The sequence below is a fragment of the Trachurus japonicus genome, chromosome 9, assembly GCF_045865225.1.
Source record: "Trachurus japonicus isolate A0001 chromosome 9, Traja_1.0".
NCBI classification, from domain to species: domain Eukaryota; kingdom Metazoa; phylum Chordata; class Actinopteri; order Carangiformes; family Carangidae; genus Trachurus; species Trachurus japonicus.
The window spans coordinates 3,778,472-3,806,301 of record NC_140915.1 but is presented as its reverse complement, the minus strand read 5'-3'; the positions used below and the strand labels follow the sequence as shown (position 1 = coordinate 3,806,301).

Sequence of the window (27,830 nt, the reverse complement as noted above, 5' to 3'; positions counted from 1 at the left end):
CATAACTTCCTGTTGTGTCAGACCTGGGTCTACTCCCTGTGTTTATGCGCTAACCGTCAGTGTTATTGCTTTCACTCTCAGACTGACTAAAGTACAGAAGATGAGTGATTGTGCAGAGGAGGAGGGGAAAACTCCAGGATCTGAAGATGGTAATCCATCTGAAAAGGATCCGTCCTCCAGTTCTGAGCCTCCGGTTACAAGGTAAGACACCTGCAACTAACATCCAGCATTTTGTTTCTGTGCTCATGGCTGACAGTCCAGAGAAGACAGGAAATGAGAGCGAGAGAGAGCGAGAGAATATCATGCATGCTGCAGCTTATGTTTAGTACTTTGATTTGAAGTCCACCAAGTCTCCTCACTATGAAGCATTTATCAGTGAGAGTTCCTGGACCGTAAAGGAAAGGAAATACAATCTGAGTGAAGTGCTGGAGCTGTGGGCTGATACCTGACTGTGATTGACAACCGCAACCTTCAGAGTGATATTTTTTAATGGGAAGTCCACCAAGTCTCCTCACTATGAAGCATTTATCAGTAAGAGCTCCTCTAAGGTTCATCAGGGACAGAGTGGACAGACAGGAAAAAGGCCGTTCTGAAAAATACAGTCTATTCACATGAAGACTCATGTTCCTCATTGTTGGAATATAGAAACTATGGTTGAGCAATAATCAAAACTACAATCTCCGCCTCCTCCACTCAAACTTGTTCTCAGGTCACGTACTGTTTGTTCACAGTCACAGAAAACAAGAACCACTTGTGTCACATTGTGGTCATACTTGAAACTGAACTAGTTCATAGTTCTTTTCTTTTTTTTCAATATGTTGCTGCAAGTTATTATTTTTCAAATGTATTGCCTCAGCTCATATCGAACCACAGACAGCAATTATTTTAGCAGTTTTAACCAGTATTAGTTATAGTTACTACTTTACTTCCCCCAATTGAATTACAACGTGATGAAAGTAATTAAAGTAACTATTGCATTACTATTTTATAAAATTCTCAAATATGTCAAATTACTTGGACTTCCCTCTCTAACCTCAGTTTATCTGGTACTAACAGTATTCCTCCATATAGACAGGCTCCATGACGCGCTGTATCACTCTGCCTCTTCAAGCGCCACTGATCCAAACAGCGGATAGGTGTTGCCAGATTGGCTGGTTTTTCCGCTACATGTTTACAGTGTGTCTTAGCTGGGTTTTTTTCCCAGAAGGCTCTATAGAAATCTGGCACACTCCTGAACGAAGCCATACTGTGAGAGAGCGCCGTTCACTAACGCCACTAACGCCATGTCCCCGGCAAGCACCTGCCTCGTAAGCAGTGGACAACCCTCAACTGCCCGAGGACAGGCGTGGGTCGCTTCGGTGCAGAAATGCAGAGGTGGGGTCTCACCGTCACCGTCCTCTGTGCATGTGGAGATCCACTGCAGACTGTGGAACATGTGGTGTCCAGCTGCCCCATATACGTGATCATGGCCTGATCGACCTGGACAATGATACATAAAACTGGACTGGCTAGCTGGGACGGAACTGAAGGTCTTAGGATATATAATACGCCAGAGAGAGACTAACGCCAGAATGAAAACGTTCACAATAACGTTCATCAAGTGCAAATACAGTACGTTCAGTTCACGTTTGCCCAAAATATGAATGAGTTCATGAACGATCGTTCATTGAACACATTCAGGCACAACAGTGATCTTATCTGTTCATCCTAATTTACTCTCTGAAACTGGCGAAGGAACTTCCTCAAATTTGGCACAACTGTTCATCTGGACTCAAGAACAAGTGATTGTGTCACTAAATATCAAAGGTCAAAGTACGACAAAGTAAACATGATAAGATGTCTCACAAACTATGAATATTCTCTGAGACTCTGGACAAACAGGGGTCAGATCATCTGGAACTCGTCTGAGAGGAGGAGGAAACGACCTGGAGGAGGTGACTCTAGTTTAAACAGAAATGTGTCCATGTCTTCACAGAGAGAGGAAGAGGAGTGGTGTCTCTGTGGACCAGCAGCTGTCCTGCTGTGGTCTCTGTCAGGACGTCCTGAAGGATCCAGTCTCCTCCAGCTGTGGACACTGGTTCTGCAGACAGTGCTTCACCTCAGACTGGGACCAGTCTGGTTCTTCAGGAGAAGCCTCCTGTCCCCAGTGTGGAAAAAGACTCAGAACCTCTGGTTCTGGGTCAGATTGGACAGGTAAGTCTTGGTAGCTGTTGTGTCTTACTTGTTCAACACAACACAAACTCATCTAAAACTGAAAGTGTAGGTCTATAATTAAACAAATGAAACCAACAGTAACCAACCAAATGTATTGATGAACAATCACAGCAGTAATGACAGGGAACTGTATTGTAATGGCCTCTAGTCAGACAACACATGGACATGAACCTCAATGTGGTCTAGACTTCTCCACACTCATGTAAGCCCCAAATGTTCTAGACATTTTGCTTCATACCCGACATGTCATGTTCAGATGTCTTTCCTCTAGTTTTATGACTTTGACATTTGGCCTGTTTTAGGAGGATGGACATTTAAAATGGTGGCAAGGCAAGGCAATTTTATTTATGTTTGTCTCAAAGGGCTTTACATAGCATCATAACAATATCCTCTTGATGTCACTAGATTTTGGTAATGAGGAACAATAACATAAAAGATTTTATTTATTTGGTTCATTTCGGGCATGTCAATTAGTCATCATCATCACACATCATCTTAATCCAATAATACAATACACATGACCGAAAGGGAAAGAGGGAGAAGCAAAAGCTTATCTAGTCCCGCCCCCAATACTCACATATTCATTTTTTCTGCATGTTACATTTTTGACATAACATTCTTCCAGTATTTTCAAAATTTAACAATTTGACATAAAAATTTTTTTTTTTTTTTTTTTGTTTTTAACATGACATTTCTCACTTTTTTTTTTTCAACATTTGACATTTTGACATAATGTGTTGCAGCATTCGGCAGTATGTAGAGTTGAAGAAATTGAAGTCCAGCTCTAGATAGAGATTTTCAAACAAACATAAGATGAAATTCATTTTTGTTGGTTTGAAGAAAACATAAAAGGTGATTTTGTTATTTGTAAGTTGTTTCTATTATTAGAAGAATTCAGGATGTGACAAAAAAAATATTCTTTATATTGCTGTGAAAATTGGAAACTACTTTCTACTAAGTAGTTTGTCCATAGTGGAGTGATGAGGTGCAGTGTGATGGCAGTGCCACCACAGCACCATTTGTCTTGTTCTGGAGTGGACATTAAAGGTAGGGTCTGGAGTTTTGTTTGTTGCAGTTTGTAAACAAAACATAAACTGGGCCCCTCCTCCTCTCGGGCTCAACTGTGTAGCCTCCTGTCCCAGTCAGCATCAGCATCAGTTGTTAGGACCGTAAAAGAAAGGAAATACAAAGCGCTGGAGCCGTGGGATGATACCCGACCATCACCGACAACCGGAGCCTCCAGTGTGATATTTTAACGGGCAGGAGAGCTGTTGTGAAGACTTGGGAAGCAGGTGTTAGCAGCGGATGCTAACCACAAGCCAAAATTAGCATCGAGTCAGCTCACTACAACGGCCCTATACTCGTTACCACTTGAGGCTATAGTCGGGTATCCTTCTGCGGCTCCAGCGCGACTGTTTATTTCTTTTTCTTTGCGGTCTGTATGCTTCTGAGAGAGAGAGAGAGAGAGAGACGTGCTAGAACTCAGTAGCATCCGGACTCCTGCTCTAAGACCAAAATACAGGCAGGGGGAGGGGGTGCTGCAGACACAGCCCCCACCGCACAAGACTAGAAGCCCATAGGTGAGGATTAAGACAGATTTCATTCGTATAAATCTAGTGTTTATTTTGGGGCACAAAACACCAGACCCAACCTAAAAGTAAACAAGTTATTCTGAAGAAGCTGTTCTTGTGTTGTTTCTTACCCGTGAGCCAAAGGTTCAGTTCAGATGACAATAACAAGCACCCAGCGTTACAGTAACATACTCTGACAAAGTTGGATCTAGATCACCTGGACTTGGTTGTAGATAGGGTTAGGGTCTGATCAGTTCTGCTCCCAAAACTTGAGAAATAAAGAAAAAAAAGATCAACTATGAGTGATGACATTCACTATTTCTAATTTTCTCTCTTAAATAATCCGGTCAGATAGTCAGACTCTCTGTCTTCAGTCTGACTCTGTCTCTTCTCTCTCAGCAGATGGTGGTCTGCAGGAGGTTTTAGATCAACATAAGATCAGTCTGAGGAGCAGATGTGAACGAGTGACTGAAGGAACTGAGGAAACAGGAAGTGGAGCCCTCCTCAACAGCGTCTACACTGAGCTCTACATCACAGAGGGACAGAGTGAAGAGGTTAATACCCAACATGAGGTGAGACAGCTTGAGACAACGTCCAAGAAGAAGACCCTCCAGGACACTCCAATCAAGTGCCACAACATCTTTAAAGACTTACCTGTCCAACAGAGAGAGGACGTCTCTACGGTCTCACCTGTCCAACAGAGAGAGGACGTCTCTACAGTCTCACCTGTCCAACAGAGAGAGGACGTCTCTACGGTCTCACCTGTCCAACAGAGAGAGGACGTCTCTACGGTCTCACCTGTCCAACAGAGAGAGGACGTCTCTATGGTCTCACCTGTCCAACAGAGACCCATCAGAGTGGTTCTGACCAACGGCGTCGCTGGCGTTGGAAAAACCGTCTCGGTGCAGAAGTTCACTCTGGACTGGGCCGAGGGCTTGGAGAACCAAGATGTCAGTCTGCTGGTTCTGCTTTCCTTCAGGGAGCTGAACCTGATCAGAGATCAGCGGTTGAGTCTTCTCAGGCTGCTCCATGTTTTCCATCCAACATTACAGAAGGTCACAGCAGAGCAGCTGGCTGTCTGTAAACTTCTCTTCATCTTTGACGGCCTGGATGAAAGCCGACTGTCACTGGACTTCAACAACAGGGAGGTTGTGTCTGATGTCACACAGACGTCATCAGTCAACATGCTGCTGACAAACCTCATCCAGGGGAATCTGCTTCCCTCGGCTCTGGTGTGGATCACCTCCAGACCTGCAGCAGCCAATCAGATCCCTCCTGCATGTGTCGACAGGGTAACAGAGGTCCGAGGCTTCACTGACGCCCAGATGGAGGAGTACTTCAGGAGGAGGTCCAGTGATGAAGATCTGTCCAGAAGAATCATCTCACACATCAAGACGTCCAGGACCCTCCACATCATGTGTCAAGTCCCAGTCTTCTGCTGGATCAGTGCTACAGTTCTGGAGCACATGTTGACCACAGACCAGAGAGGAGAGCTGCCCAAGACCACGACTGACCTGTTCTCACACTTCCTGCTGGTCCAGACAAAGAGGAAGAAGAACAAGTATGGTGAAGGACATGAGACGAGTCCACAGGAGCTGACGGAGGCCGACAGGGAAGTTCTTCTGAAGCTGGGGAGGCTGGCGTTTGAACAGCTGGAGGAAGGAAACATCATGTTCTACCAAGAAGACCTGGAGCAGTGTGGTCTGGATGTCACAGAGGCCTTGGTGAACTCAGGACTCTGTACTGAGATCTTCAAAACAGCGAGTGTGATCTTCCAGGAAACAGTCTACTGCTTTGTTCATCTGAGTGTTCAGGAGTTTCTGGCTGCAGTCTACATGTTCCACTGTTTCACCAACAGGAACACACAGGTCCTGGAGAACTTCCTGGGAGAAGGCTACAACAAGAGGGACTCAAACCCAAAGTCTGTCTTTAAGAAGATTTCCAAGTTTTTTGGACTTAGTGTGGGCAGTCCTCCACCTCTGGATGACTTCCTGTGGTTAGCCATGCAGAAATCCCTCCTCAGTAGAAACGGTCACCTGGACCTGTTTGTTCGCTTCCTTCATGGCCTCTCTCTGGAGTCCAACCAGAGGCTGTTAGGAGGTCTGCTGGGTCAGACAGACAACAGTCCAGAAACCATCCAGAGAACCATCAACAACCTGAAGGAGTTGAACAGTGGTGAAATCTCTCCTGACAGAAGCATCAACATCTTCCACTGTCTGACGGAGATGAAGGACCAGTCAGTTCATCAGGAGATCCAACAGTTCCTGGAGTCAGAGAACAGATCAGAGAAGAAACTCTCTGAGATCCAGTGTTCAGCTCTGGCCTACATGCTGCAGATGTCAGAGCAGGTTCTGGACGAGTTGGACCTGAAGAAGTACAACACATCAGCAGAGGGACGATGGAGACTGATCCCAGCTGTGAGGAACTGCAGGAAAGCTCTGTAAGTCCAGACAAGATCAATATAATTACTGATCAGTGGTTTAATCAAGATTAGATAAACACAGTTTTCAATTATTTCCTTATTCTCAGTTTGACATTGCTCCAGCTCTCCAGAGAATGTATAATGAATCCCTTGCTGAGGGTCGCCTACCTTCCACCCTGTCGGAGGCCCCTATTTCTCTCCTGCTTAAGCGTGATAAAGATCCTCTTATGTGTGGTAGCTACAGGCCCATTTCTCTTTTAAATGTTGACCTAAAGATCCTGTCAAAAATCCTAGCCCAGCGCCTACAGCAAGTCTTATCAAATATAATATCTACTGACCAAACAGGTTTCATGCTTGGAAGGCACTCATTTCATAACACAAGGAGGCTCTTAAATATCATTAGTGCTCCTAGTTCGACTATCCCGGAAGTGATTATCTCACTAGATGCAGAAAAGGCCTTCGACAGGGTGGAGTGGAGCTTCCTTTTTTTTGTTTTGCAGAACTTTGGCTTCCCCCCAGAATTTATATGTTGGATCCAACCCAGTTGCCTCCGTCCACACAAATGGACTCCAGTCCGCCCCATTTCCCCTCTATCGTGGAACCAGACAGGGCTGCCCTATTTTCCCCCTCCTATTTGCCATAGCTATTGAGCCTCACATCTGGCTGCATCAGGAGGGTGGGTTTTAGGGCATCACCAGAGCCGGTACAGTCCATAAATTATCATTGTATGCCGATGACCGCCTTTTATACATGTCTAATCCACCAAAATTTTGCTCCTCTCCTTGAGAGGTGTAAACTAGACTTTGACAGATGGTCTGGTCTCTCTCTGTCCCTAGTAGGTCGTGCTAGTTTAGTTTAAATGGTTGTTTTACGAAAAAATTTTATATCTCTCGATCAATTAATAAGTTCCTTCCTCTGGGGCAATAAGAATCCACACATCAGAAGATCAGTCCTGCAGCTCCCAAAGGCTCTAGGTGGCTTAGCGTTGCCCAATTTCTTACACTATTACTGGTCCTGTAATGTTCATAAACTTTTATACTGGATTACCAACACAACAGATGAAGAGCGCCCTGCTTGGGTAGACATGGCAAGGCAAGGCAAGGCAATTTTATTTGTATAGCCCGTTTTTACAAACAGTTTGTCTCAAAGGGCTTTACATGGCATCGTAACAACATCCTCTGTCCTTAGACCCTCACATCGACTGAGGAAAAACTCCATGGAAAACATGGAACTAGCATCCTCTTAACTTTCCCTTCACTCCCTGGCTTGCTCCCAACTCCCTTTGACTTCCTCCAATTTTACCTCAAACCCAGTGGTAACTAACTCTGTTAGAATCTGGATTCAATTTAGGAAAAGCCTAGGCCTTCATAGAGCCTCAAACCTCTCCCCCATTGTGAACAATCACCTATTTCTGCCCTCCTGCACCGATTTGGCTTTTAGGACTTGGTTTGATAAAGAGATAACTACATTTAGGTACCTTTACAACCAAGGGACTTTTATGTCCTTTTCTGAACTCTCAACAAAATTAGACCTGCCTAACCTATTTCGTTTTTTTTCAGGCAAGGCATTGTATTCCGAATCAGAACCCCAAATTCCCTAGCCGTCCCCCTGAAACTTTGGTTGACTCATTATTGGCTCTTGATCCTAAACAAAAGCGGCTAATTTCTAACATTTACAGCCTCATTAATTCTGCTATTGACACCCATTGACTGTTCTTGCCTTTGCCACCCTGTTGGCCAGGCGGCTCATACTTCTTAATTGGAAACACCCTCAACCTCCATCTCACAGTAGGTGGGTGAAAGAAGTGCTACTGTCCATTAAACTTGAAAAGCTTAGATTTTCCCTCAATGATTCCTTGGGTCATTTTGAAAAGACTTGGAAACCTCTCAGAAATTATATTGAATCTTTGACATCTCTGCCTGATTGTGACGACTGCCCCCCCCCCCCCCCCCCCCATTTATTTATTTATTAAAATTTCATTTATTTTATTTTATTATAGTTGTTTTTTCCCGTTTTTATTTCATTTGCTTGTTTACTTTAACATTTTCCTTTTTCATGTATTTGTTGTATGTATTCTGTACTGTTACCATGTTGTTATTGGATTCATAGGGCGGCAGTGGCTCAGGTGGTAGAGCGGGTCGTCCGCTTTGGGTATCGTTCAGGTATAGTAAAGCGCTATATGAATACAGACCATTTACCATTTCATTTTCACCTTTGAGTGGGGTGGGATTGTGGGAGGGATAAAAAACTGGGAAAAATGATAGAATGGAAGTCTTCTCTGTCACGTTAAATAAATTGTGACTTGACTTGACTTGACGTTGACATGTCCATCACTCTGTTTTTTTCCAATAACTGTAAAACTTATAAAATCTCCTCCCACAATTTTTGCTCAATTGTCACCAAACTTGCTAGAGAGCCTCTCCAGACTATCCTCCACAAAACGTGTTTCTCGGATTTTTGATTGATCAAAAATTGAGCCTACAGTGCATGAAAACGTTTGACTGTAAACATATACTATCCAATTCTTGCTAAATACATTTTCAGTCTTCCTGCAAAAAACTGACAATATTTTAGAGTCATGGTTGATGAAGTTTGGCAAATATCAGAATTTTATCTAAAAAAATGAATTTTTGAGAACATTTTGAATTCTGCTCTCATGGGAACAACTGCAGTTTTTTTTTTTGTAATTCAAGTTTTTATTTCTTTTATCTCTGGTGTATGACAGTAGAACATTTTACATTTTCAGACATCTTATGCACGTTACATGAGGTGTCAGTGGCATAGCAAAACAAAAAATGAAATAAGAATACCACATCAACGATGTAAATGATATAAGTGATGCGATGATGTAATGATGTATAGGGGACATATTGATGCATTCACATAGCTGGAAAACATATACATACAACAGGTGGATACATACATGTTGGATACACTCACAAAAAGGTATTCAAGCTGTAGGATCATCAGTCATGGTGAAGTGAGTCCAAAACAAGTCCCAGACTGGTGCCTTGATCTTATTCTTGTTATTCATCTTGTTGAGCATAACTTCATATGAAGCTGTTTTAACCATAATGTTTATCCACTCTTTTAGTTCAGGGGCTTTAGGTCTTTTCCACAGTTTAAGTATTGCTCTGGCAGCCGTCGTAGTCCCTGCCATGATTACAGAGAACTCTCCACTTGATATGTTTACTATTTGGTTTCTGTCTCCTAATAGACATAACCTGGGAGATAACGGTATGTCACTTCCCAGCCATTTGCTCAAATTGTCCAGGACTGTTTTCCAAAAAGGTTGAATGACAGGGCACTCCCAGATACAATGGAACAGAGTACCTATGTCTTTCGGGCATTTCCAACACAAGTTATTGTTCATTATGCCGGCTCTATTTAGTCTTTGTGGAGTCCAGTAGTACCTATGTGTTATTTTGTATTGTGTAAATTTCCCTTTAGCTTCCCTAATGAATTTCCTGTTGTTAGATATGATTCTCGTCCATTCCTCCTCATCCATCAGACATCCCAGGTCCCTCTCCCATATTGTTTTCAGGCTCTGACAGCTATCGCTGAGCAGTTGGTTTGTTGTTCTATAAAATATAGAGGCTCGGCGATGCTCCACAGGCAGCGTGAAATAGTCCATGATGTGGTTTCCATCCTTATACTGAATCTTGGATGTAATACAGTCTCTGATCTGAAGATATTTCCAGAAATGCTCCTTTCCCTTAAGATTGTATTTCCTTTTTATATCAAGGAAAGACATAAACACACCTTCCTCATATAGATCAGCAACATGACATAGTCCATTGAGGTGCCATTCCTTCCAATATACTGATGTCTTCCCAATGCTTATCATGGGGTTATGCCACAGAGAAGAATATCTTTGTTTACAATGTGATAATTTATGCATTTTATGTATTTTGATCCAGATCTCCTTGGAGTGAGCCATAATAGGGTTCACTACATTACGAGTAGACTGGGATAATCTATCAATAGGAGTGAAAGGGGATGATATCTTATTTTCAATAGTAGCCCACTCTAGCTGGTTGTCCTTATTCCAGTGTTTGGCTAATTTGGCCATTTCAAAGGAGACATAATATAATCTCAGGTCTGGCAACCCAAGGCCTCCTCTGTCTCTAGGAGAGCACATTTTACTGAATTTAATTCTGGGTCTTTTCCTGTCCCATAAAAATTCTTTAATTATTGAATCATACTGTTTAAAGATCTGAGGAGATATATTTACTGGTAACATCATAAGCACATAATTAATTTGCGGTGAGACCACCATCTTTATCACATTGACCTTTCCCCATAATGTAAGATTAAGTTTCCCCCATTTATCCAAATTAGTTTAAATTTTTTGCAATAATGGTTCTAAATTTAGTGAAGGTATTTCCTCCACTTCACTACTGAGTTTGATTCCCAAGTATTTCATCCCTTTTGACATCCATTTAAAGCCGAAATTTGTCAGTACATTGGAATTGCATAAACCAGATATAGGCATAGCTTCCGACTTTGTCCAGTTCATTTTATATCCTGATAATTTAGAGTAAGATTGTATCGTGTTCATCAGGTGTGGTATCGAGTTTGATGGGTCTTTTATCAGCATCAAAATATCGTCCGCATATAATAATAGTTTATGCTCTTTCCCTCCTCCTTCCACCCCTCTAATAGCTGCATTAGCTCTGATGGTAATAGCCAATGGTTCCAGTACAATATTAAACAGCAATGGCGACAAAGCGCAACCCTGTCGAGTGGCTCTGGTGAGGTTGAAAGAGGGCGAGATTACACCGTTTGTTATCACCGCTGCCTTAGGGTTTTTGTATATAGTTCTAATCCATTTAATAAAGGTTGGTCCAAAACCAAAATGTGACAAGGCTGCAAATAAAAATTCCCATTGAACTCGGTCGAATGCCTTCTCGGCATCAAGCGAGAGGGCAACGACCGGTTCTTTTTCTGTCCGATTCAGCCAAATTAGGTGTAGTAAACTTCTCATATGGTCGGTCGAGGACCTATTTTTCATAAATCCGACTTGGTCAGAGTGTATAATATTCGGCAGAGCCTTCTCTAGACGCGTAGCCAGGATTTTAGTCAGGATCTTACAGTCCAGGTTTATCAAACTTAATGGTCGGTAGTTAGCAGGATTTGTGGTGTCCCTATCCTTTTTAGGTATCACTGATATTAAGGCCTCATTAAATGTTGGGGGAAGAGTTCCTGTTTTGAAAGGTTCATTGTATATCTCTTGCAATATTGGAGCCAGGATATCTATATACTGCTTGTAGTATTCCACAGGGAATTCCACTTCATATCCTCTTTTTTCTTTTTGGATGAATGTGCTATAATTTTTCCCCTAATGTACGCTTTTGATGCTTCCCATTCCATCGCTTTTGAGGTTGTGCTGCCAGCATTAATTTCAAAAAAGGATATAAGATCGTCCTTTAAAGACAGGTTGAAGGATTCATCCTGTAATTATTCATCCTCCATCTACCTTTTTTCTCAGTGTCAGTATTTATGTCAATGCTAAGCTCGACTGCTGCATGATCTGAGAGAGCTATTGCTTTAATCTTGCAATTAACAACTTGTTTTATTATAGTGTTGGCTATCAAAAACATGTCAATCCTGGAATAGGATTGGTGGCAGTGTGAATAAAAAGTATATTCTCTGTCACTGTGATTTATCAGACGCTCTATTTCAAATTCACCCTCGACATCAAGACCGAGACCGTCTCTCAGCATTTTCTTCACACATTCTTCCATTGTGCTGTTCGTCCCATATGTTTCTTTCAGCCCCAGTAGTCTTACATTGTTTCGTTTGCTGTGATTTTCAAGCATTTGAATGCGATCCCACAAAACTCCCATCTTTCTCTCAACGTCTTCTCCGTCATTCACCAGCCGGCCAGTCGTGTCCTCCAGGTGGGAAATCCACCCCTCCGCCTCCTCGAGCCTTTCTTGAATGCCGCTCACTGTGTTTTTTAGCTCATTTGTTGTTTCTTTAATAGTTATTATGTCTGCTGCCACTCCCTGTAGCGTGTTATTCATTTTGGAGATTTCGACAAACAAATTCTCCAGGCTTGCAGTTTTTTTGGCAGGTTGTTTTGCTGGCTGCATTGGCGACGGCGGGTCTGAAGTTAGCTTAACTTCAGTCAGCGGTGTATTTCTGGTAGCCATGCGGGACGTATCTTTGAAGTACTTCGATGTGGTCGCCATTGAGGTCCAAAAAACACTCTGGTCTGCTCAAGCACGAATCGTGAACGCCAAGGATTGTTGTTTTGAAAAAAAGTTGTGGTTTTTCATGCAGTAAAATATTGTAAATATCGGTGGGTGAACGGAGCTCCTCTACTGCGCCGCCATCTTGCTCGGCGTACCCACGTGACTCCCCAAGAGTGGCATTTTTAAACATCAGATTTTCTCCAGTGAAGCAAAACACTTATCATTAAAAACAAATCACCAACATTCCCATGCTGTCTAGATGCAATTTATGTATTATCAGATTGTTGTTTCGATAACAGAATTTCTGACATTTTGACCATTTTTGAAATCTGCCTTGACAGCTGCTGCCTGGTCGCTGACTCCCTGAGTCCATTTGAGAAGACTGTCTCACTTCCAGACAATTAGCTCAGTCAGTTAGGAGCTGGTTCTTGGTGTCAGAGGATGTGGGTACAAGACCTGATGAGTGTTATGATGATAACATGTAAAAATACCAGATGGTGTTTGTAAAATAAATGTACAAAATCTTAGTGTCATGGTAGATGATGTTTGACAAATACATAACAGAATTTTACCTCAAAAACTGTTTGTTTTTTTAGTTTTTTACAGTGGTTTCAAATCTGCCTGCACGACAGTGAATGGCTTACTCAATTTGTGAAGCCACTGTTGAGGTGCCACTTGCCAATTAGCTCAGAGTGATAGTCAGTGGTCTTTGGATCCATCAAGTCTTAATTGGTGCAAAATGAACATTATATTATATATTCCTATTCTGTTTGTTGCTCAGAATTTGCCTAAATTTGCCAAAAAATAGCCCGGACCTAACCCATTGCTGCACAGCAGCTAAAATTTAGTTTTTTATTTTCACTCTTTGGTTTTATTCAAACATGATGAATCTGAAACACAGATCCAGACCAAACATGTGCAGGTCTCAGAGTTTCCTCAAACTCTTGTCAAACTCAGTCAGAGATGAGCTGAAGCTCAGATGTTCATCACATCATCACGTCCTGTCATCAGATGCATCAACTGTGTTTTTAATGCAGCTTTCATCTGGTTTCATTCAGACACATTTTACATTTTCTCTCTTCACAGACTTGTTGATTGTGGACTCTCAGAGAGTCACTGTGAAGTCGTGGCCTCAGCTCTGAAGTCCAACCCCTCCCACCTGACAGAACTGGACCTGAGTGACAACTGGGGCCTGGATGATTCATCAGTGAAGGTTCTGTGTGCTGGACTGGAGAGTCCAAACTGTAGACTGGAGACTCTGAGGTGAGTTCACTGACTGGACCTGTTGGACTTTTGTCTGTGTTCAGTTTAAATGTGTGAAATTCAGTTTGAAGCAGCAACTGATTGTGAATGTGAAAGGTCAGAGGTCAGTGTGATGATGGTGATGATGAGCTGCTCTCAGCTCAGATGATGAGCTGAACACCTGTCAGGTGTTTGTGCAGGAGGCTCTGGACGTTAGCTGAAGGTCACCTGGTTGTTTCTGCAGGTCTCAGTAGCTCCGGTGGTGGACTGAGGCCCAGCACTCGTCCTCCTCCAGGTCCCAACAGAACCAGAACCAGAACCAGAACAGGGAACCGTTCTTCCTCCTGGAGACGCCACAGTCCACTGTCGCTTCATCACCTGTCAGTCGGTCGGCCATGTTTGTTTGGAGCAACAGCCTTGTTTGTTTACATCGATCATCAGAGAGTCAGAATCTGAACAGAGATCTGATGAGGGATTCATGGTCCACAGAACCAGAACCAGAACCAGGACCAGGACCAGCTGTCAGGATCAGACTGACGCCGGGATTCCACTGGATACGGACAGGCTCCGGAGCGGCTCCGTACTCCGCCATCTGTCAACACCCACCGGATCCGCCCGTGACTGTTGCGGCTCCGCTGCACAGCAGGAACACGAGATCTTGCAAATTCATTCATAATCTTGCAATATAGTGGGTTGTAGTCTCCATAAAGTGAACCACAAAACCAAAAACAATTAATTTAATCCAGAGGAGTAGTAGAGAAACAACTTGGTGCTGACCTGACTTGGTTTTACAATCACCATCTCCTTGTCCATGGTGTAAACGGGGTGAACTGATGTCTGAAAACCTCCGAGCTGCTGACTTCAGGCCGGTCGCTGCCCATTACAACGTTTTCAAGGTGTAAAGCAGGAAATATGCTCCGCTGTGAACATGGTGTATTTTATTTTGAAAATTAACCGGGTGTTTTATTTTGTATTTTGCCTGCGATTTCCTGTCATACACGACCTGCTCTGTGCTGATTGATGCGCCGTGCTGCGGCGTCCGGCAAAAATAGAAGCTCTGCGTATGTTTTGCGAGGGCTGCCGGATGCCGGTGCCATTCCGGACCCACGACGCAGCGGACCCGGAGTCGGTGGAATCTCACACTGTGATTATAATTAATATGTATCGGCTCCGCCGCCGTGCCGGAGCGGATCTGCAGCCGTTCCGTAGTCAGTGGAATTTAGGGGTGAGGCCAACAGCTGTGATCAGATATTGATTGTATATTGACAGACTGAGCTGAGGTCAGCAGCAGCTGATGAATCTGCACTGACAGAAAGTGACTGAATGTCTGCTGTAAAAACTTTATTTACAAAGAAACAGAACAATCTGCATCATAGCTGCTGTTCACCTTTGTGTGAAAATACAATTAAGGAAAAATAAAGTCTGTGTTGATGTGCAGCTCTTCTGCTCTGGACCACACGTTCTGATCCACATCACACCTCACATTTTCTTCATCATCCTGCTGCTCGTCTTCCTCTCCTTCATCTCCCTATTGGTCATGTGACTAAAGAGTCTCATCACCTAAATGTGTGTTTCCTGGATGAAGCAGCTGATTGATCTGTTACACAACTTCAATCAGCTGTTTGTCAACAACAATGAAAAGACAAACTCATCAGGGTGCAGTGTGACAGAGTTAAAAGAACTGAGAGAGTTCAGAGACACTGTAAAAAACAACAAAACAAAAAACTATCATCTTTTATTCTTTATTCAGATTGAAGAACTGCAGGTTGTCAGAGATCAGCTGTTCTTCTCTGGTCTCAGCTCTGAAGTCCAACCCCTCCCACCTGAGACACCTGAGACACCTGGACCTGAGTTGGAACGACAACCTGCAGGATTCAGGAGTGAAGGATCTGAGTGGTTTTCTGGAGAGTCCAGACTGTAGACTGGAGACTCTGAGGTCAGACTCTGTTTAATTTCTGTGCTCAGATGAATGTGATGTGAAAGTTGTGTTGATACAGAGCTGCAGACATGAGGCTGATGTTATACTGATCCACACGGAGGGTTGTCATGGCGACCTGCTAGAAAGAATTAGCACCGGACAACGTGACTGGCAGGTTTTCAATTTACTCTGTGTCTGTGTCTGTGTGTGTATGCCAATAACGGAGAAACAGCGCTATGCGGAGATGAATGAACGTAACAGTATTGCGTTGGTTGAGCCAAAAGCCGAAAAATCTATTTGTGGTGGATGTGTATTTCCTCAAAAAGGAGCCGGGATTCAATTAATAGCCGGGTCTCATTAAATGGCCTGGGACGTTGTTTACACGAACAAATAATAATTCAGGCCGGGTCAAAAAAAAAAGATAATAATGAATGAACCTGTTTTAAATGTGACACCATACGCGCACAGCACGCCCGACTCTGTGGGGGCCTTCTCTCTCTTTTCTCTCTCTATCTCTCTTGTCCGTCATCAAGCAGCACCGGTGTAGCCAGATGGATGACTAATTCAGCATACTCCCAAATCTCTGAACAGGAGTGACTAATTAATCGGTGATTTTCTTTTTTTTGTTTGTTTTTAAAAAAAAAAAAAAATTCAAATTGTATTTGGACTCGGAGGGAATATTTTCACCAGACATTTTGACCGGCGGGGTTAGAAAATACTGGACTTCTGCAGATTTTACCGATCAAAGTCTGACGTCTGTTTTCTTTTTCTCTGCTTTTCGTCCAGTCAGCTACAGAAACACATGTAATGTGTCAGACAATAACTGATCTATAGTCAATGGCTGGTGGCTCCTCCTCTTTCCTGAGACTCTGTGATGTTTGTAGTGAATCATTCAAAGCCAACATCCCATAATAAGCAGGTGTGTGTTTGCTGGTTTCAGCTCTTTGAAGAAGTTGGAGCAGGTTCAATCTGTGAAGTCAGTCAGCAGAGTTCAGCCTCACATGTTTGTTGTCTTTAAAACTTGAGCGTGGTCAGTAAACCTCTGATCAATGTGGCTGCTCAACATGAGTTTGTCTGGATGGAGCCACAGGTGGAGCTGACAGGTGAAGAGGCGGAGTCACTGCGTCTGTGTTGAAGCAGCAGCGCCTTCTCATGAATATTAATGAGCTGTTTTCTCTCTATGTGACTGTTTAACCTGCTTCCTGTTGCTTCAGCTGTTGGACTTCGATTTTCTAAACTTGTTCTTTCTGAAGCTTCTTCAGCTCTGAACAGATGATGAGACACTGAACGCTGTTAACAAGGAGCTTTGTCCTCAACTCACTGCTTTTACTCTTTATTCAGATTGAAGAACTGCAGGTTGTCAGAAATCAGCTGTTCTTCTCTGGGCTCAGCTCTAAAGTCCAACCCCTCCTACCTGAGACACCTGAGCCTGAGCATTAACGACCTGCAGGATTCAGGAGTGGAGGATCTGAGTGGTTTTCTGGAGAGTCCAGACTGTAGACTGGAGACTCTGAGGTCAGTTCACGGACTGTTACTGTTGTAGATCTTAGATCCACAACTGAACCTGATTGATCTTCGCTCAGAACTTGAATCATTGACTTTGATGTCATGAATGAAGGACGTTTGAAATAGTTTTTGTCTCATGTTTCCACTTGTTCTTCTCTCACACTGACAATGACTATTCAGCTCATTTCAAACCATAGTCATCAATAACCAATGATGTGGTCACTTCAGGTGTGTGTGTGTGTGTGTGTGTGCGTGTGTTGATTGTACAGTCCACAACGCATGTACTGGTGTGATGTTCACTGAGTTAAGAGTTTTGGAAATGTGAAAAAAGCTTCAGAGACACTGTAAAAAACAAACTCTATCTTCTTCTTTTATTCTTTATTCAGATTGAAGGGCTGCAGTTTGTCAGAGATCAGCTGTTCTTCTCTGGTCACAGCTCTGAAGTCCAACCCCTCCCACCTGAGAGAACTTGACCTGAGTGGAAACGACAACCTGCAGGATTCAGACCTGAAGGATCTGAGTGGTTTTCTGGAGAGTCCAGACTGTAGACTGGAGACTCTAAGGTCAGTTCACTGACTGTTAATGTTGTAGATCTGAGATCTTTGATCCACAACTGAACCTGATTGATCTTCACTCAGAACTTGAATCATTGACTTTGATGTCATGAATGAACAACGTTTGACGTTTTGACTGATGTGATGTTGTGTTCACTGGCTTGAGAGTTTTAATGTGAAAAAAGGTTCAGAGACACTGTAAAAAAAAACAACAACAAAAAAAACTCTTCTTTTATTCTTTATTCAGATTGATTGGCTGCAGTTTGTCAGAGATCAGCTGTTCTTCTCTGGTCTCAGCTCTGAAGTCCAACCCCTCCCACCTGAGAGAACTGGACCTGAGCTACAACAACCTGCAGGATTCAGACCGGAAGGATCTTCATGCTCTTGTGGAGAGTCCAGACTGTAGACTGGAGACTGTGAGGTCAGTTCACTGACTATTACTGTTGTAGATCTTAGATCTTTGATCCACAACTGAACCTGATTGATCTTCACTCAGAACTTGAATCATTGACTTTGATGTCATGAATGAAAGACGTTTGAAATAGTTGTTTTCTCATGTTTCCACTTGTTCTTCTCTCACACTGACAATGGCCGTGTTTCCCAGATTTGTTAAGAAGCTCTTAGCGCTAAGATCTTCTTAGGAACGCTGTGAAAGAAGAACGTGTTTCCCAGAGTCGCTCTTAGCTTAAGAAGATCTTTCACTAAGAAGGAAATGTAAGATCGAGCTGACCCACTCTTACGAGTCTTCTTAGCGACTAACGCTCACTTTTTCAAGGCAAATCAATATCACACTAAGCAAGATATTTAAACAGTGCACATCGTATGTTTAAAACATATTAAATTATGTGCCGAAATAAAAAAATAAAGAGATAAAAAATAAAATAAGAACAATAATAACCTAAATATGAGGAATAACATGTGCTTTGCACATCAGGCACACAAATAAATTTAATCATCATGACTATAATTTATCATAATTTTTACGCACACATCCACGTCCCATATCTGCATGAACATCAAAAAAACAGCCGTTCTTAAATCAACCCCTAGTGTCGCTGTTGCGTCGTGTTTTTATGCAGTGGGGATTCTTGGTGTGGTGGGGGCATCGCAAGCAAGGGTCAGTGTCACGGAGTGTGGCAGCCGTGACACTGATCCTCCTGTGCCATGTTATGCTGGCACCAAAAAGACTGTCACGCATTAACACTCCACTGCCTAAATATATATGTAGCCTATATACATATGTATAGCATTGATCATTCAATGATGATGAGAAAAGAAAAACGTGTTGACCACCAAAATAATTTTCTTTTGGGTGGATTTGAACCCAGACCACAGCAATGCTTCAACGTGCAGTAGGGATACTCTATCAAGTGAGCTATTTGCTACCTTTGTGTTACTGAATTATTGTGTTTTCATCCTTTCCAGAGTTGTCTGGCTGTAAACCAGCCAGCCCCTGCGCACGTTTTTATTTTTTTAATTTTCACACACATCAATCACATGGTCACGCAGCCGTCTCGGCCGCATCATTACGCGGCTGTGCCGTGTCATCTACGGCCAGTCCGTCACTGCCCGTGACCAACACGGCAACAACAGCGGAGATGTTTCTAATCAGGCCCGTGGACACCGGGACCTGTGTTAACCCCATGTTTGGCAAGTGGAAATCCCGTTTTCGGTTTATTCATCGCCCGTCGGTGCAGCTGCGCTTGTCACTGTGTGTGATTTATGCACGCATTAGGTGGCGTGTGATATAATAATCGATTTGCCTGGCATCGATTGATTCAGTTTCAGTACTGTGGTGGTGGACAGCTCCCGTTAAGAGCTTCTTAAGAAGCTTCTTTGGCGTGATCTTAAGGTTCTCCTAAGAAGGCAGTTAAGAACGCATCTGGGAAACACCCGTATCTTAGCACTCCTTCTTAGCCGAACCCTTCTTAATAATCAATAATCTGGTCACTTCAGGTGTGTGTGTGTGTGTGTGTGGATTGAACAGTCCACACAGACTGATGTGATGTTGTGTTCACTGACTTAAGAGTTTTAATGTGAAAAAAGGTTCAGAGACACTGTCTTTTTTTATTCTTTATTCAGATTGATCGGCTGCAGTTTGTCAGAGATCAGCTCTTCTTCTCTGGTCTCAGCTCTGAAGTCCAACCCCTCCCACCTGACAGAACTGGACCTGAGCTACAACAACCTGCAGGATTCAGAACGGAAGGATCTTCATGCTCTTGTGGAGAGTCCAGACTGTAGACTGGAGAATGTGAGGTCAGTAGAGGGATGGATCATTATTATTATCAGTACAGAAACTGCTTTATTAAAAGTAGTTAATGACTTTAGAATCGCAGCAGACACAAATAATGCTGCTGTCCTGTTTTTACTTGACTTGAGTGCTGCGATTGATACTGTTGATCATTCCATTTTAATTCATGAACTTGAGAAATGGGTGGGTCCTTCTGGTGCTGTGCTTGACTGGTTTTGTTGTTGTCTGACAGGAAATTCTTTGTTAGCCTAGGTGATTCTGTATCACAGACATTTGATGTTGAGTATGGTGTACCACAGGGAAGCATCCTCGGTCTGATCCTCTTTTCTTTATATATGCAGTCTCCTCTATTTTCTTTGATCTGATCCTTCAATTGCTACCTGGTCCAGATCATATTACTATTAAACATGGTGACACCATGGTAACCTAGTTGAACATGAGACTTAAAGCTATGGTTGATCCCAAAGATCACTGACTAACACATTGATCAGGATCAGTTAAAACTCAGCTGGGTGTGTCTAATCCTGTATCTGAACCTGATTATTTTCCTCTGTCTCTGTCTCTGTCTGTTGTGTTTGTTCCGACAGGTTCGGCAATGGAGAGGTGTTTAAAGCCTCCAGACACAAAACCTGTGAGTACTGAACCTGTGTCTCCTCTTCATCAGTCTGACTGTGAAATGTTGTGCCTGCTCTAGACTGGAAGCTGTTTATTTCATTCGGGTTTTGTTTTTTTTACGTTGGAGGGGGAAACTCTCTATTATTCCTGATTTGTCGATGATACAATCCAACCAATGAATGAAGGCAATGTGCTAGCCAATTACAGATGGAGGGGTTGGGGCACTGAGTCATACATTCATGGTCACCATTGCTAGTGCGGTATGGATATGCGGAATTATTTACAAAAAAATACGAGGACAAGAAGTGACGATGTGAACGAAAGCAAGCAGGAAATCAGCACCATTTACTTCTATTGGAAACACAAGCACTGAAGTCAACAGTAACACTGGAGAATTCATGCTTAAAGGGTTAGACCCCCCCACACCCACACCTCACACTTTCCCACTGGCCAAACACCCATTACCAATTGGCTTCTGGCGGCAGTGGGAAAGGGCCACAACCTGTGTCATGTAAGAACACTGGCAAGAGAGCGAGAAAAGAGAGCTTCTCATGATCCGTGGGGAAAAGGAAGGGAAAAACACTGAACACCGCTGTAGTGTCTGGACTATAATTTTATGTAGAGATGCTGTATAAACACGTAGTGATAGGTCATCATTTTCATGTGCGTAGGGATTTACAGTATTTTCTGTTACATTCTTTATCCATGGCAAGGCCCAGCGGTTCCAGCTCGCCGGCTGGAGATCTGACCCAGGTTCTTTTGGTCAATGGGAAAGGAGCCATATACCATATCGTTAGCAGGTCGACCTGCGCTTAAAAAACCAGCGTGTAACCGTTCATTTCAGTGGGAAATCAGCACCTTAGGTTACTTGCCATCAGAAGGGTAACACTGCTTTGTTCTGCTCCTTGTGCTCCCTGACTGCTGTAGCTACCTCTCCTGGTATGAAGGTTTCCCTCAGTGTTCATCTTGACATCAGTGCTTATGTTTAGTTCAAATCAAGAACTTATGTCAAGAAGAAGAGCAACAGGGCTGTGGCATCCCTGTTGCTCTTCTTCTTGACATAAGTTCTTGATTTGAGTTGAATAAATGGACACAGCGCTACACTACACTACACACTGTAGGAGTGGTCACAGAGCCATTGTTCAGCTTGAAGCAAATAAAATGTAGGTTGAAAAAATGCACCCCCCACCCCCCCCCAGTATTTTCCTTTTTAAATTTTTTATTCATAGTCGAGTTGGATGTGCCCTGGGAGGATGCCATTGGGGAGGCCTATGAGCGGAAGAGTCTCAAATATTCAGAGCCGGCATTGGACGCAGAACAGCGTGGATGGAAGACCAATGTCTACCCAGTCAAGGTTGGCTGCAGAGGGTTTGTGGGCAGATAAACAACCAGGCTTCTGATGGATATGGAGATCCGAGGTCAAGTTTGGTAGCAGGCCATCAACTCCCTTTTCAGTGCTGCAGAGCAATCCGGTCGTTGGCTCTGAATGAAGAGGAAAGACAGTGTCTAGGCCACAAGCAGAAGATCCAGTGCAGAAGGGGGTAGACCTGGGACACAAGGTGGTGCCGGTGAGCCCTCTGGAAGTGTCAGGGGCTAGTTATTGAAACACCAATGAAGGAGCCTGCAATCCCCCCGAACTCAGCTGAAGACCCTCTCCTGCAACCCGTGGATTGGAGCCCCCTGCCCCCCATTAGCATGAAGAACAATATGGTCTTACAGGGCATTTTGCCCCCTTGAGACAGTGCAAGTAAAGTTCATCAATGTGTGACCAGTAGATTTTAATTTTTTTTGGTGAAACATGGAAGAGGCGACTCAAAGAAAAATGTGTGATAATTGTGAATGAAAAGGAAATGTGAATATTTGCTTTCAAAGTCAATTTACAGTGTGCGCCCCTAAATTTACCTCTTGCGCTCCTAAAATTTTAAGTTAGGGGCCACTGTGCTCTGGAGCCTTGTCTTCAAGGATCGTAACACCTAGTCCTATCTTTAAACTGCATTGAACTATTGACAGACAGCAGCATGAACCACGTGGTCAGGTGGAGTTCATTTCTGACTTGCATATAATAAAGAGAAGAATAGCTAACACTTATTTCTGAGATGTTCCTTGTTTCTTCTCTTTCAAAAGGTGACTCAAAGCTGAAGGTTTTTGAGGACAACACAGAGATGAAGGGGACTGAGGATGATTCAAAGCTGAAGTTCTCTGAGGATGGCACAAAATTGAAGGAATCTGAGGATGAGTCTGAGCTGAAGGTCCCTGGGAATGACTCAAAACTCAATGTCTCTGAGGATGACTCAAAGCTGAAAGTCTCTAAAGATAATTTAATACTTAAGGTCTCTGAGGATGGCTCAAAGCTTAAGAGTTTTGATGAAGACAGCTTGAAGCTTAAAGACAACACAAAGCTGAAGGTGAGAGAAAATAAACTTTCCCATGATATTGCAATACACCTGTACATTGGAAATAATAGTAGTAGTAGGTACAGTATATGCAATAATTAACTACTGCATACATCTTGACACCACTTTACACTGTTTATTTGTATAATCATAAATGTGTGTTTCTCTTCTATAATACACATCCTACATCACAGAGGCGGTATCTTTCCACTTAGGGCTTCGTTCACCTTTCAAACGGGGCTGAACTCTGTGAGAAACACCTGCTTGACAATCTCGTCATGCATTGTATGATGTCAATAAAGATATTCTATTCCATTCTAACACAGCAACGTAGGGAACTGTGCATGTCCGTGGCGCTCAGCTCCACAGACATGCACAAAAAAGAAACGTGTCGCCATCACACCGAATGTGCGCGTGGCTGTGGCGCCACATCTACATTGGAAGCTATTTAGTATTACCAGTATAATCAGAGGCAACCATGAGTGAATTTGCTTCAGTTTCACGTTATTGTCACCAGCTTTTTCCATCAGCCTGTTTAGATGTGCATCTAGAAGTATCACATCGGAAAATTATGATGGAAACGCCATAGCTCGAATTAAAATCCCTCACAAACTAAACTATGCTCGCTAAAGCCGGTAAAACGTTTACTGGCTGGTTGTCATGCCAACCTGCGGAAAACTGTAATTTTCACTAAAGTCCATACTTATGATGGAAACACACATGATTCGAATTTCTTTTAATGCGCATTTCCCAATGATTCTAATCACTTTTGAATGGCTACTGTCAGTCATTAGAACACAAGTCACCTAATGGGCCACGCTTTTCGGCACGCTGTTTGCATCCCTGTATTTCACAAAACTGTCTGTACAGTCTGTAAATTATTACATTGACATCAAATCCCTGTCTCAGGTGACTCAGGACTGTGGAACAAGTCTGTTGGCTTCACTCAACATAATATATATTTTTAATTGTAGTAAACAAGCTCATGTTTTTTCTCTCTGAATCGCAGCAGTCAAGCTTCAAACCTGAACTGGAAACTGAATCTACACAAGTCTCATACAGGTAAACATGCAATAAACTCACTCAACACAGTTTTTGCCTAAGTACCTTCCTCTTCCTTCACAGCTTCTCCTGAGCCACAGCAGATTAGATAGTAGATTGTCTCTGCAGCGTCGGTCTTATGGTCAACTGTCTGAGGGAACACCAGCTGAATATGCTCTCAGTCAGCTGAGTCAGGAGGCAAAGATGAACCTTTTTCATCTCAGGGTCTGAGGTGGTCACTCTGCCTTCTGCGTCCCACAGGTTCAGGTGTCCTGGTCCAGGCCAGTTCCAGTGTTCTTCAACTGGACTGGTGTTTGTTGTGGCTCAGGAGGCAGAGCTGCTCTACAGGACTGTCCAATGGGATGAGAGCCTCCTCCACTCAGTTGGCAAGATGGCTGCAGGACCGCTGTTCAATATCCAGTGTCCTGAGGATGCCGTCCATCAGCTCCACCTCCCACATTGTGAAACAAAGGATGGTGAGCAAGTGATTGTGTTTGTTAGAGCAATTATGGGAACTAATGATATAACTTAAGGTCGTGTGATCATCTAATTTATGTGTACATTTATTACATGAAAACAATGGAAAATCAGGGCACTATCCTTCACCAGCCTCCTATTTACTGATGTTGACCACAGTGACTGAAATGATCACTGCTGTTGTAACGAGGTTGTTGTCTCTGTGTTTCCACAGATCTTGAAAAAGGAGTTCTGCTGTCTGTCGCCCACATCACTGATGATGGAATGAGCTTCATCGAGCCACTGGAGGTCACAGACACTCATGTGATCGTCTCAGTCCCTCATCTTTCTGCCTTTGGCCTGGTCTGGGTTCAGGATCTTATATGGAGGGTGTGGAACAACATGAAATCAGTTCACAGCCAAATTCTGCTGTTCCACCAACCAAACCTCACGGCACAGGAGCAATACCTCAATGTGCATCTGCTGCCTCATAACGTGCCCCTGGCTGAGGTAAGGCCGCAGACTGAAGTGTTAGAGATTCACTTTGCTTCACTTTCCAAACTCATCACTAACAGACCTGATGACATGAACTTTATTTCATGGACACTGTGTCTCGGTGTCGCCTTGCCACCACTCGAGCAAGTCTTACACAAACATTCACATGAACTCAAGGTTGAAGGTCAAACATCAGTGTGAGCTCACAAAGGACTCTCTCTGCCCTGTAGGTCCAGGCCAGTAGAACCAGTCTGTTTGTTCAGGCTCAGGCCCGACACTAATGAAATGATATGATTGTTCTCCAGGTAAAGGCACAGCACAATGACTGTGTGTTCATCAAGATGCCTTCCGAAAGCACACTCGTCAAAAATAAAACTTACACAGTTCACTGTCCACATGCCGACATAGTCCAGCCTGAGGTGAGTATTTCAGACTAAAGCTGACATGATTCCTCAAACTGCTATCACTCACCTGGAGACACTGACACACATGCTGCTGCTTTTCAGAAAAAAGACTTTGACCTGGACTTTGGACAAAATTTCCACCCAACGTTTCAGATCATCCTGCTCCCAAGCACTAAGAAAACCTATGTAGAGGTCCGAGATGAAACAAAGACAGCTGTGTGGAAGTGCCGAGTTCCTCTGCCAGGTAAAGTCTTCATCCGCCTGACGTAGATAGGACTGATGAGTGGTGTCTTTGTTCTTATTGGGCCACAGATCATCTTCTGTCTACTTTTATTCTGTGATCCATTCTTGTCGACGAGTGAAGGTCAAACTAGTGGAAAACCATTCAGAGTAGGATTGAATTTGCTTCTACATCTTCCAGGTGCTGTTCCAGAACCAACGGCAAGTGTCTCAGCTCCTTCTCCAAGTGTCTCAACTCCGACTCCAAGTGTCTCAGCAGCAGAGAGGCTGAAGTCTACTCGGACTGAGTTTATCGAGAGAGTGACTGAACCGGTTCTTCATAAGCTGCTGGATAAACTCCTAGACTGTGAGGTGGTAACTGACGCTGAAATGGAGTCTGTTGCTGCGACAGCAAACAGAGCAGAGAAAGCTCGAGAGGTGATTGACACCATACGTAAAAAAGGAGAAGCAGCTTGTTCAGCTCTGATCAGAGTTCTGTGTGAGGTGGATCGCTGCCTGTCCACACAGCTGAAGCTGAGTTAGAAACAGTCTGTCAGCTGTTTGTGTCTGATACCAGAGAGTTAAGGAGGCTTTAAATGTTTTTTTCGAGCACAACTTTCATTATTCATTCATTTCATACCACCCAAAGCTTGTTAACTTTTACACTTTCATGTTATTATGATACTGAATACTCATTTCAATACTGTAACATGCTAAGTTAGCTTATTTATTTCACCCTGCTAGCTAGCAAGTTATTAGAGTGTTGCTACTTGCTGTCAAGGAGGCCAACAATTAACGTTAAGTTAAACTTGGATTTTTTTGTAACTTCACAACCGTAACCGAGTCCAGTACCAGAGCTGCCCAACGAGTCAGTCAGACCGACTCGAGTGCAGTCCAACTCGCTGGCTAACCAACCAAAAACCTGAAGTAATAAACTTAAAAATCATTAACATTAGTTAGTCTAACGCAGTGGTCTGACGCTAACGTTTTCTGCCATTCAAGTGTCTCCCCGTTTGTTAGCCTAACATGTTCAATAATAGCAGTTATTTACTGTACTTAATCATCATTATCTGCTCCACTTACCACGGTCTTGCTTTCTTTTTACTTCAGCCGCCTTTTTTTTCTTCTCTTCTTGCTCCCAGACAGATAGCTCCTCTTCTTTTTCCTTTGGCTTCATTTGAAACTTCCAGAATGATAACTCAGGTGCATCCTACAAGTTAACGTTAGATGGGATCATGGGAATGACACAGGGCGCTTTTAGGGAGGTTTCCTACTGAGATGTCATTGCTAATCACCCGTTGTTGTTTAAAGGGGAGGGGGATGCGGTCACTGCAGGTACTACATTTTGAGTGAAAACAGCCCTCTGGCCCCCTAACAGCTTGGGTCCCCAGGCAGTTGCCTGTCTTGCCTGTTCACCATAACACAAGAATTATTGCCTATTGCATTTTCACTCTTAAACGGCAGTCTTTGTTCAACTGGTGGCCTGGTGAGTAGGTTTGCAGTGGTATTCATGCACATTGTTCGGTGTAATGTAAGATGTGAGTGTGAAGTGACACAGTGTGCTGCTTCGGGGGAAAAGTATGTCTCTCAATTACTTTATTTTGTTATAATAATAATAATAACTTTGATAAAACAAGGATTTGAACTGTGATTTTCTCACCCTCTCAATTAGACACCTCAGTTCTTGTATTACGTGTGTGTGTGTGTGTGTGTGTGTGTGTGTGTGTGTGTGTGTGTGTGTGTGTGTGTGTGTATAGTTAGTTGGTTTACTTTATTGATCCCTGTGAAGGGAAATTAATTGTCACCCTGTACATCCAGATATCCAGGGAGGGTTACTTTCTTCTTCTTTTTTGGGCACTTTTTTACGTGTGTGTGTGTATTTTATTTTTTTTGCAGGTTTTACTAATGGTATTAATTTGGAGTTGTCACGAAGCTAAAACATTATTTTGACTGGCATTTAATTTTTGTCTTTTATTTTCAAGTTTTTTATTGTTGTTGTTTTAATTTGCTGTAAGTGACAATCTTTTTTTATTGCATTAGCAATTTACTTTGAGTTAATTTTTGTTAGTTAATTTCACAATTTGAAAGAAACTAATAATCAGGAAAGATTTAAATCAGTTTGTGTTTACTATCGACTCACAGCGATATTTGTCATCTCTTGGACTCCGTAAATACAGTTTTTTAATGTTAAATGTAAAAAGCAGCGGCTGTTTGATGTTTTTCCCGCCATGTTTGTTTCCATCTCTGTGTTCATGGCGCCGTGGTTCTGGTCTGGCCCGGTGATCATGTGTACATATCCAGTGTTTCCAGTTTCAGACCAGTGAGTCCT

At 43.1% G+C, this 27,830-nt stretch overlaps 1 protein-coding gene across 1 annotated transcript; it reads left to right on the top strand.

The window, feature by feature from the left end:
* Window positions 1-10: 10 nt before the first annotated feature.
* Window positions 11-26,379, top strand: LOC146980643 (uncharacterized). Its single transcript, XM_085787986.1, has 17 exons — window positions 11-201; window positions 1,976-2,193; window positions 4,185-6,225; window positions 13,494-13,670; window positions 15,400-15,585; window positions 16,909-17,082; window positions 17,460-17,636; window positions 17,875-18,048; window positions 19,710-20,120; window positions 20,466-20,509; window positions 22,618-22,898; window positions 23,896-23,948; window positions 24,189-24,403; window positions 24,619-24,893; window positions 25,184-25,297; window positions 25,385-25,526; window positions 25,704-26,379. The coding sequence occupies exons 1-17, from the start codon at window positions 101-103 to the stop codon at window positions 26,042-26,044; spliced, it is 5,124 nt and encodes a 1,707-aa protein (XP_085644112.1). The 5' UTR covers window positions 11-100; the 3' UTR covers window positions 26,045-26,379.
* Window positions 26,380-27,830: the final 1,451 nt, after the last annotated feature.

Coding starts and splice junctions, on each gene's coding strand:
- LOC146980643 (XM_085787986.1), top strand. CDS start 101: ATGAGTGATTGTGCAGAGGAGGAGGGGAAAACTCCAGGATCTGAAGAT. Junction 202..1,975: donor TCTGAGCCTCCGGTTACAAG/GTAAGACACCTG, acceptor ATGTCTTCACAG/AGAGAGGAAGAGGAGTGGTG. Junction 17,083..17,459: donor TGTAGACTGGAGACTCTGAG/GTCAGTTCACGG, acceptor TTCTTTATTCAG/ATTGAAGGGCTGCAGTTTGT.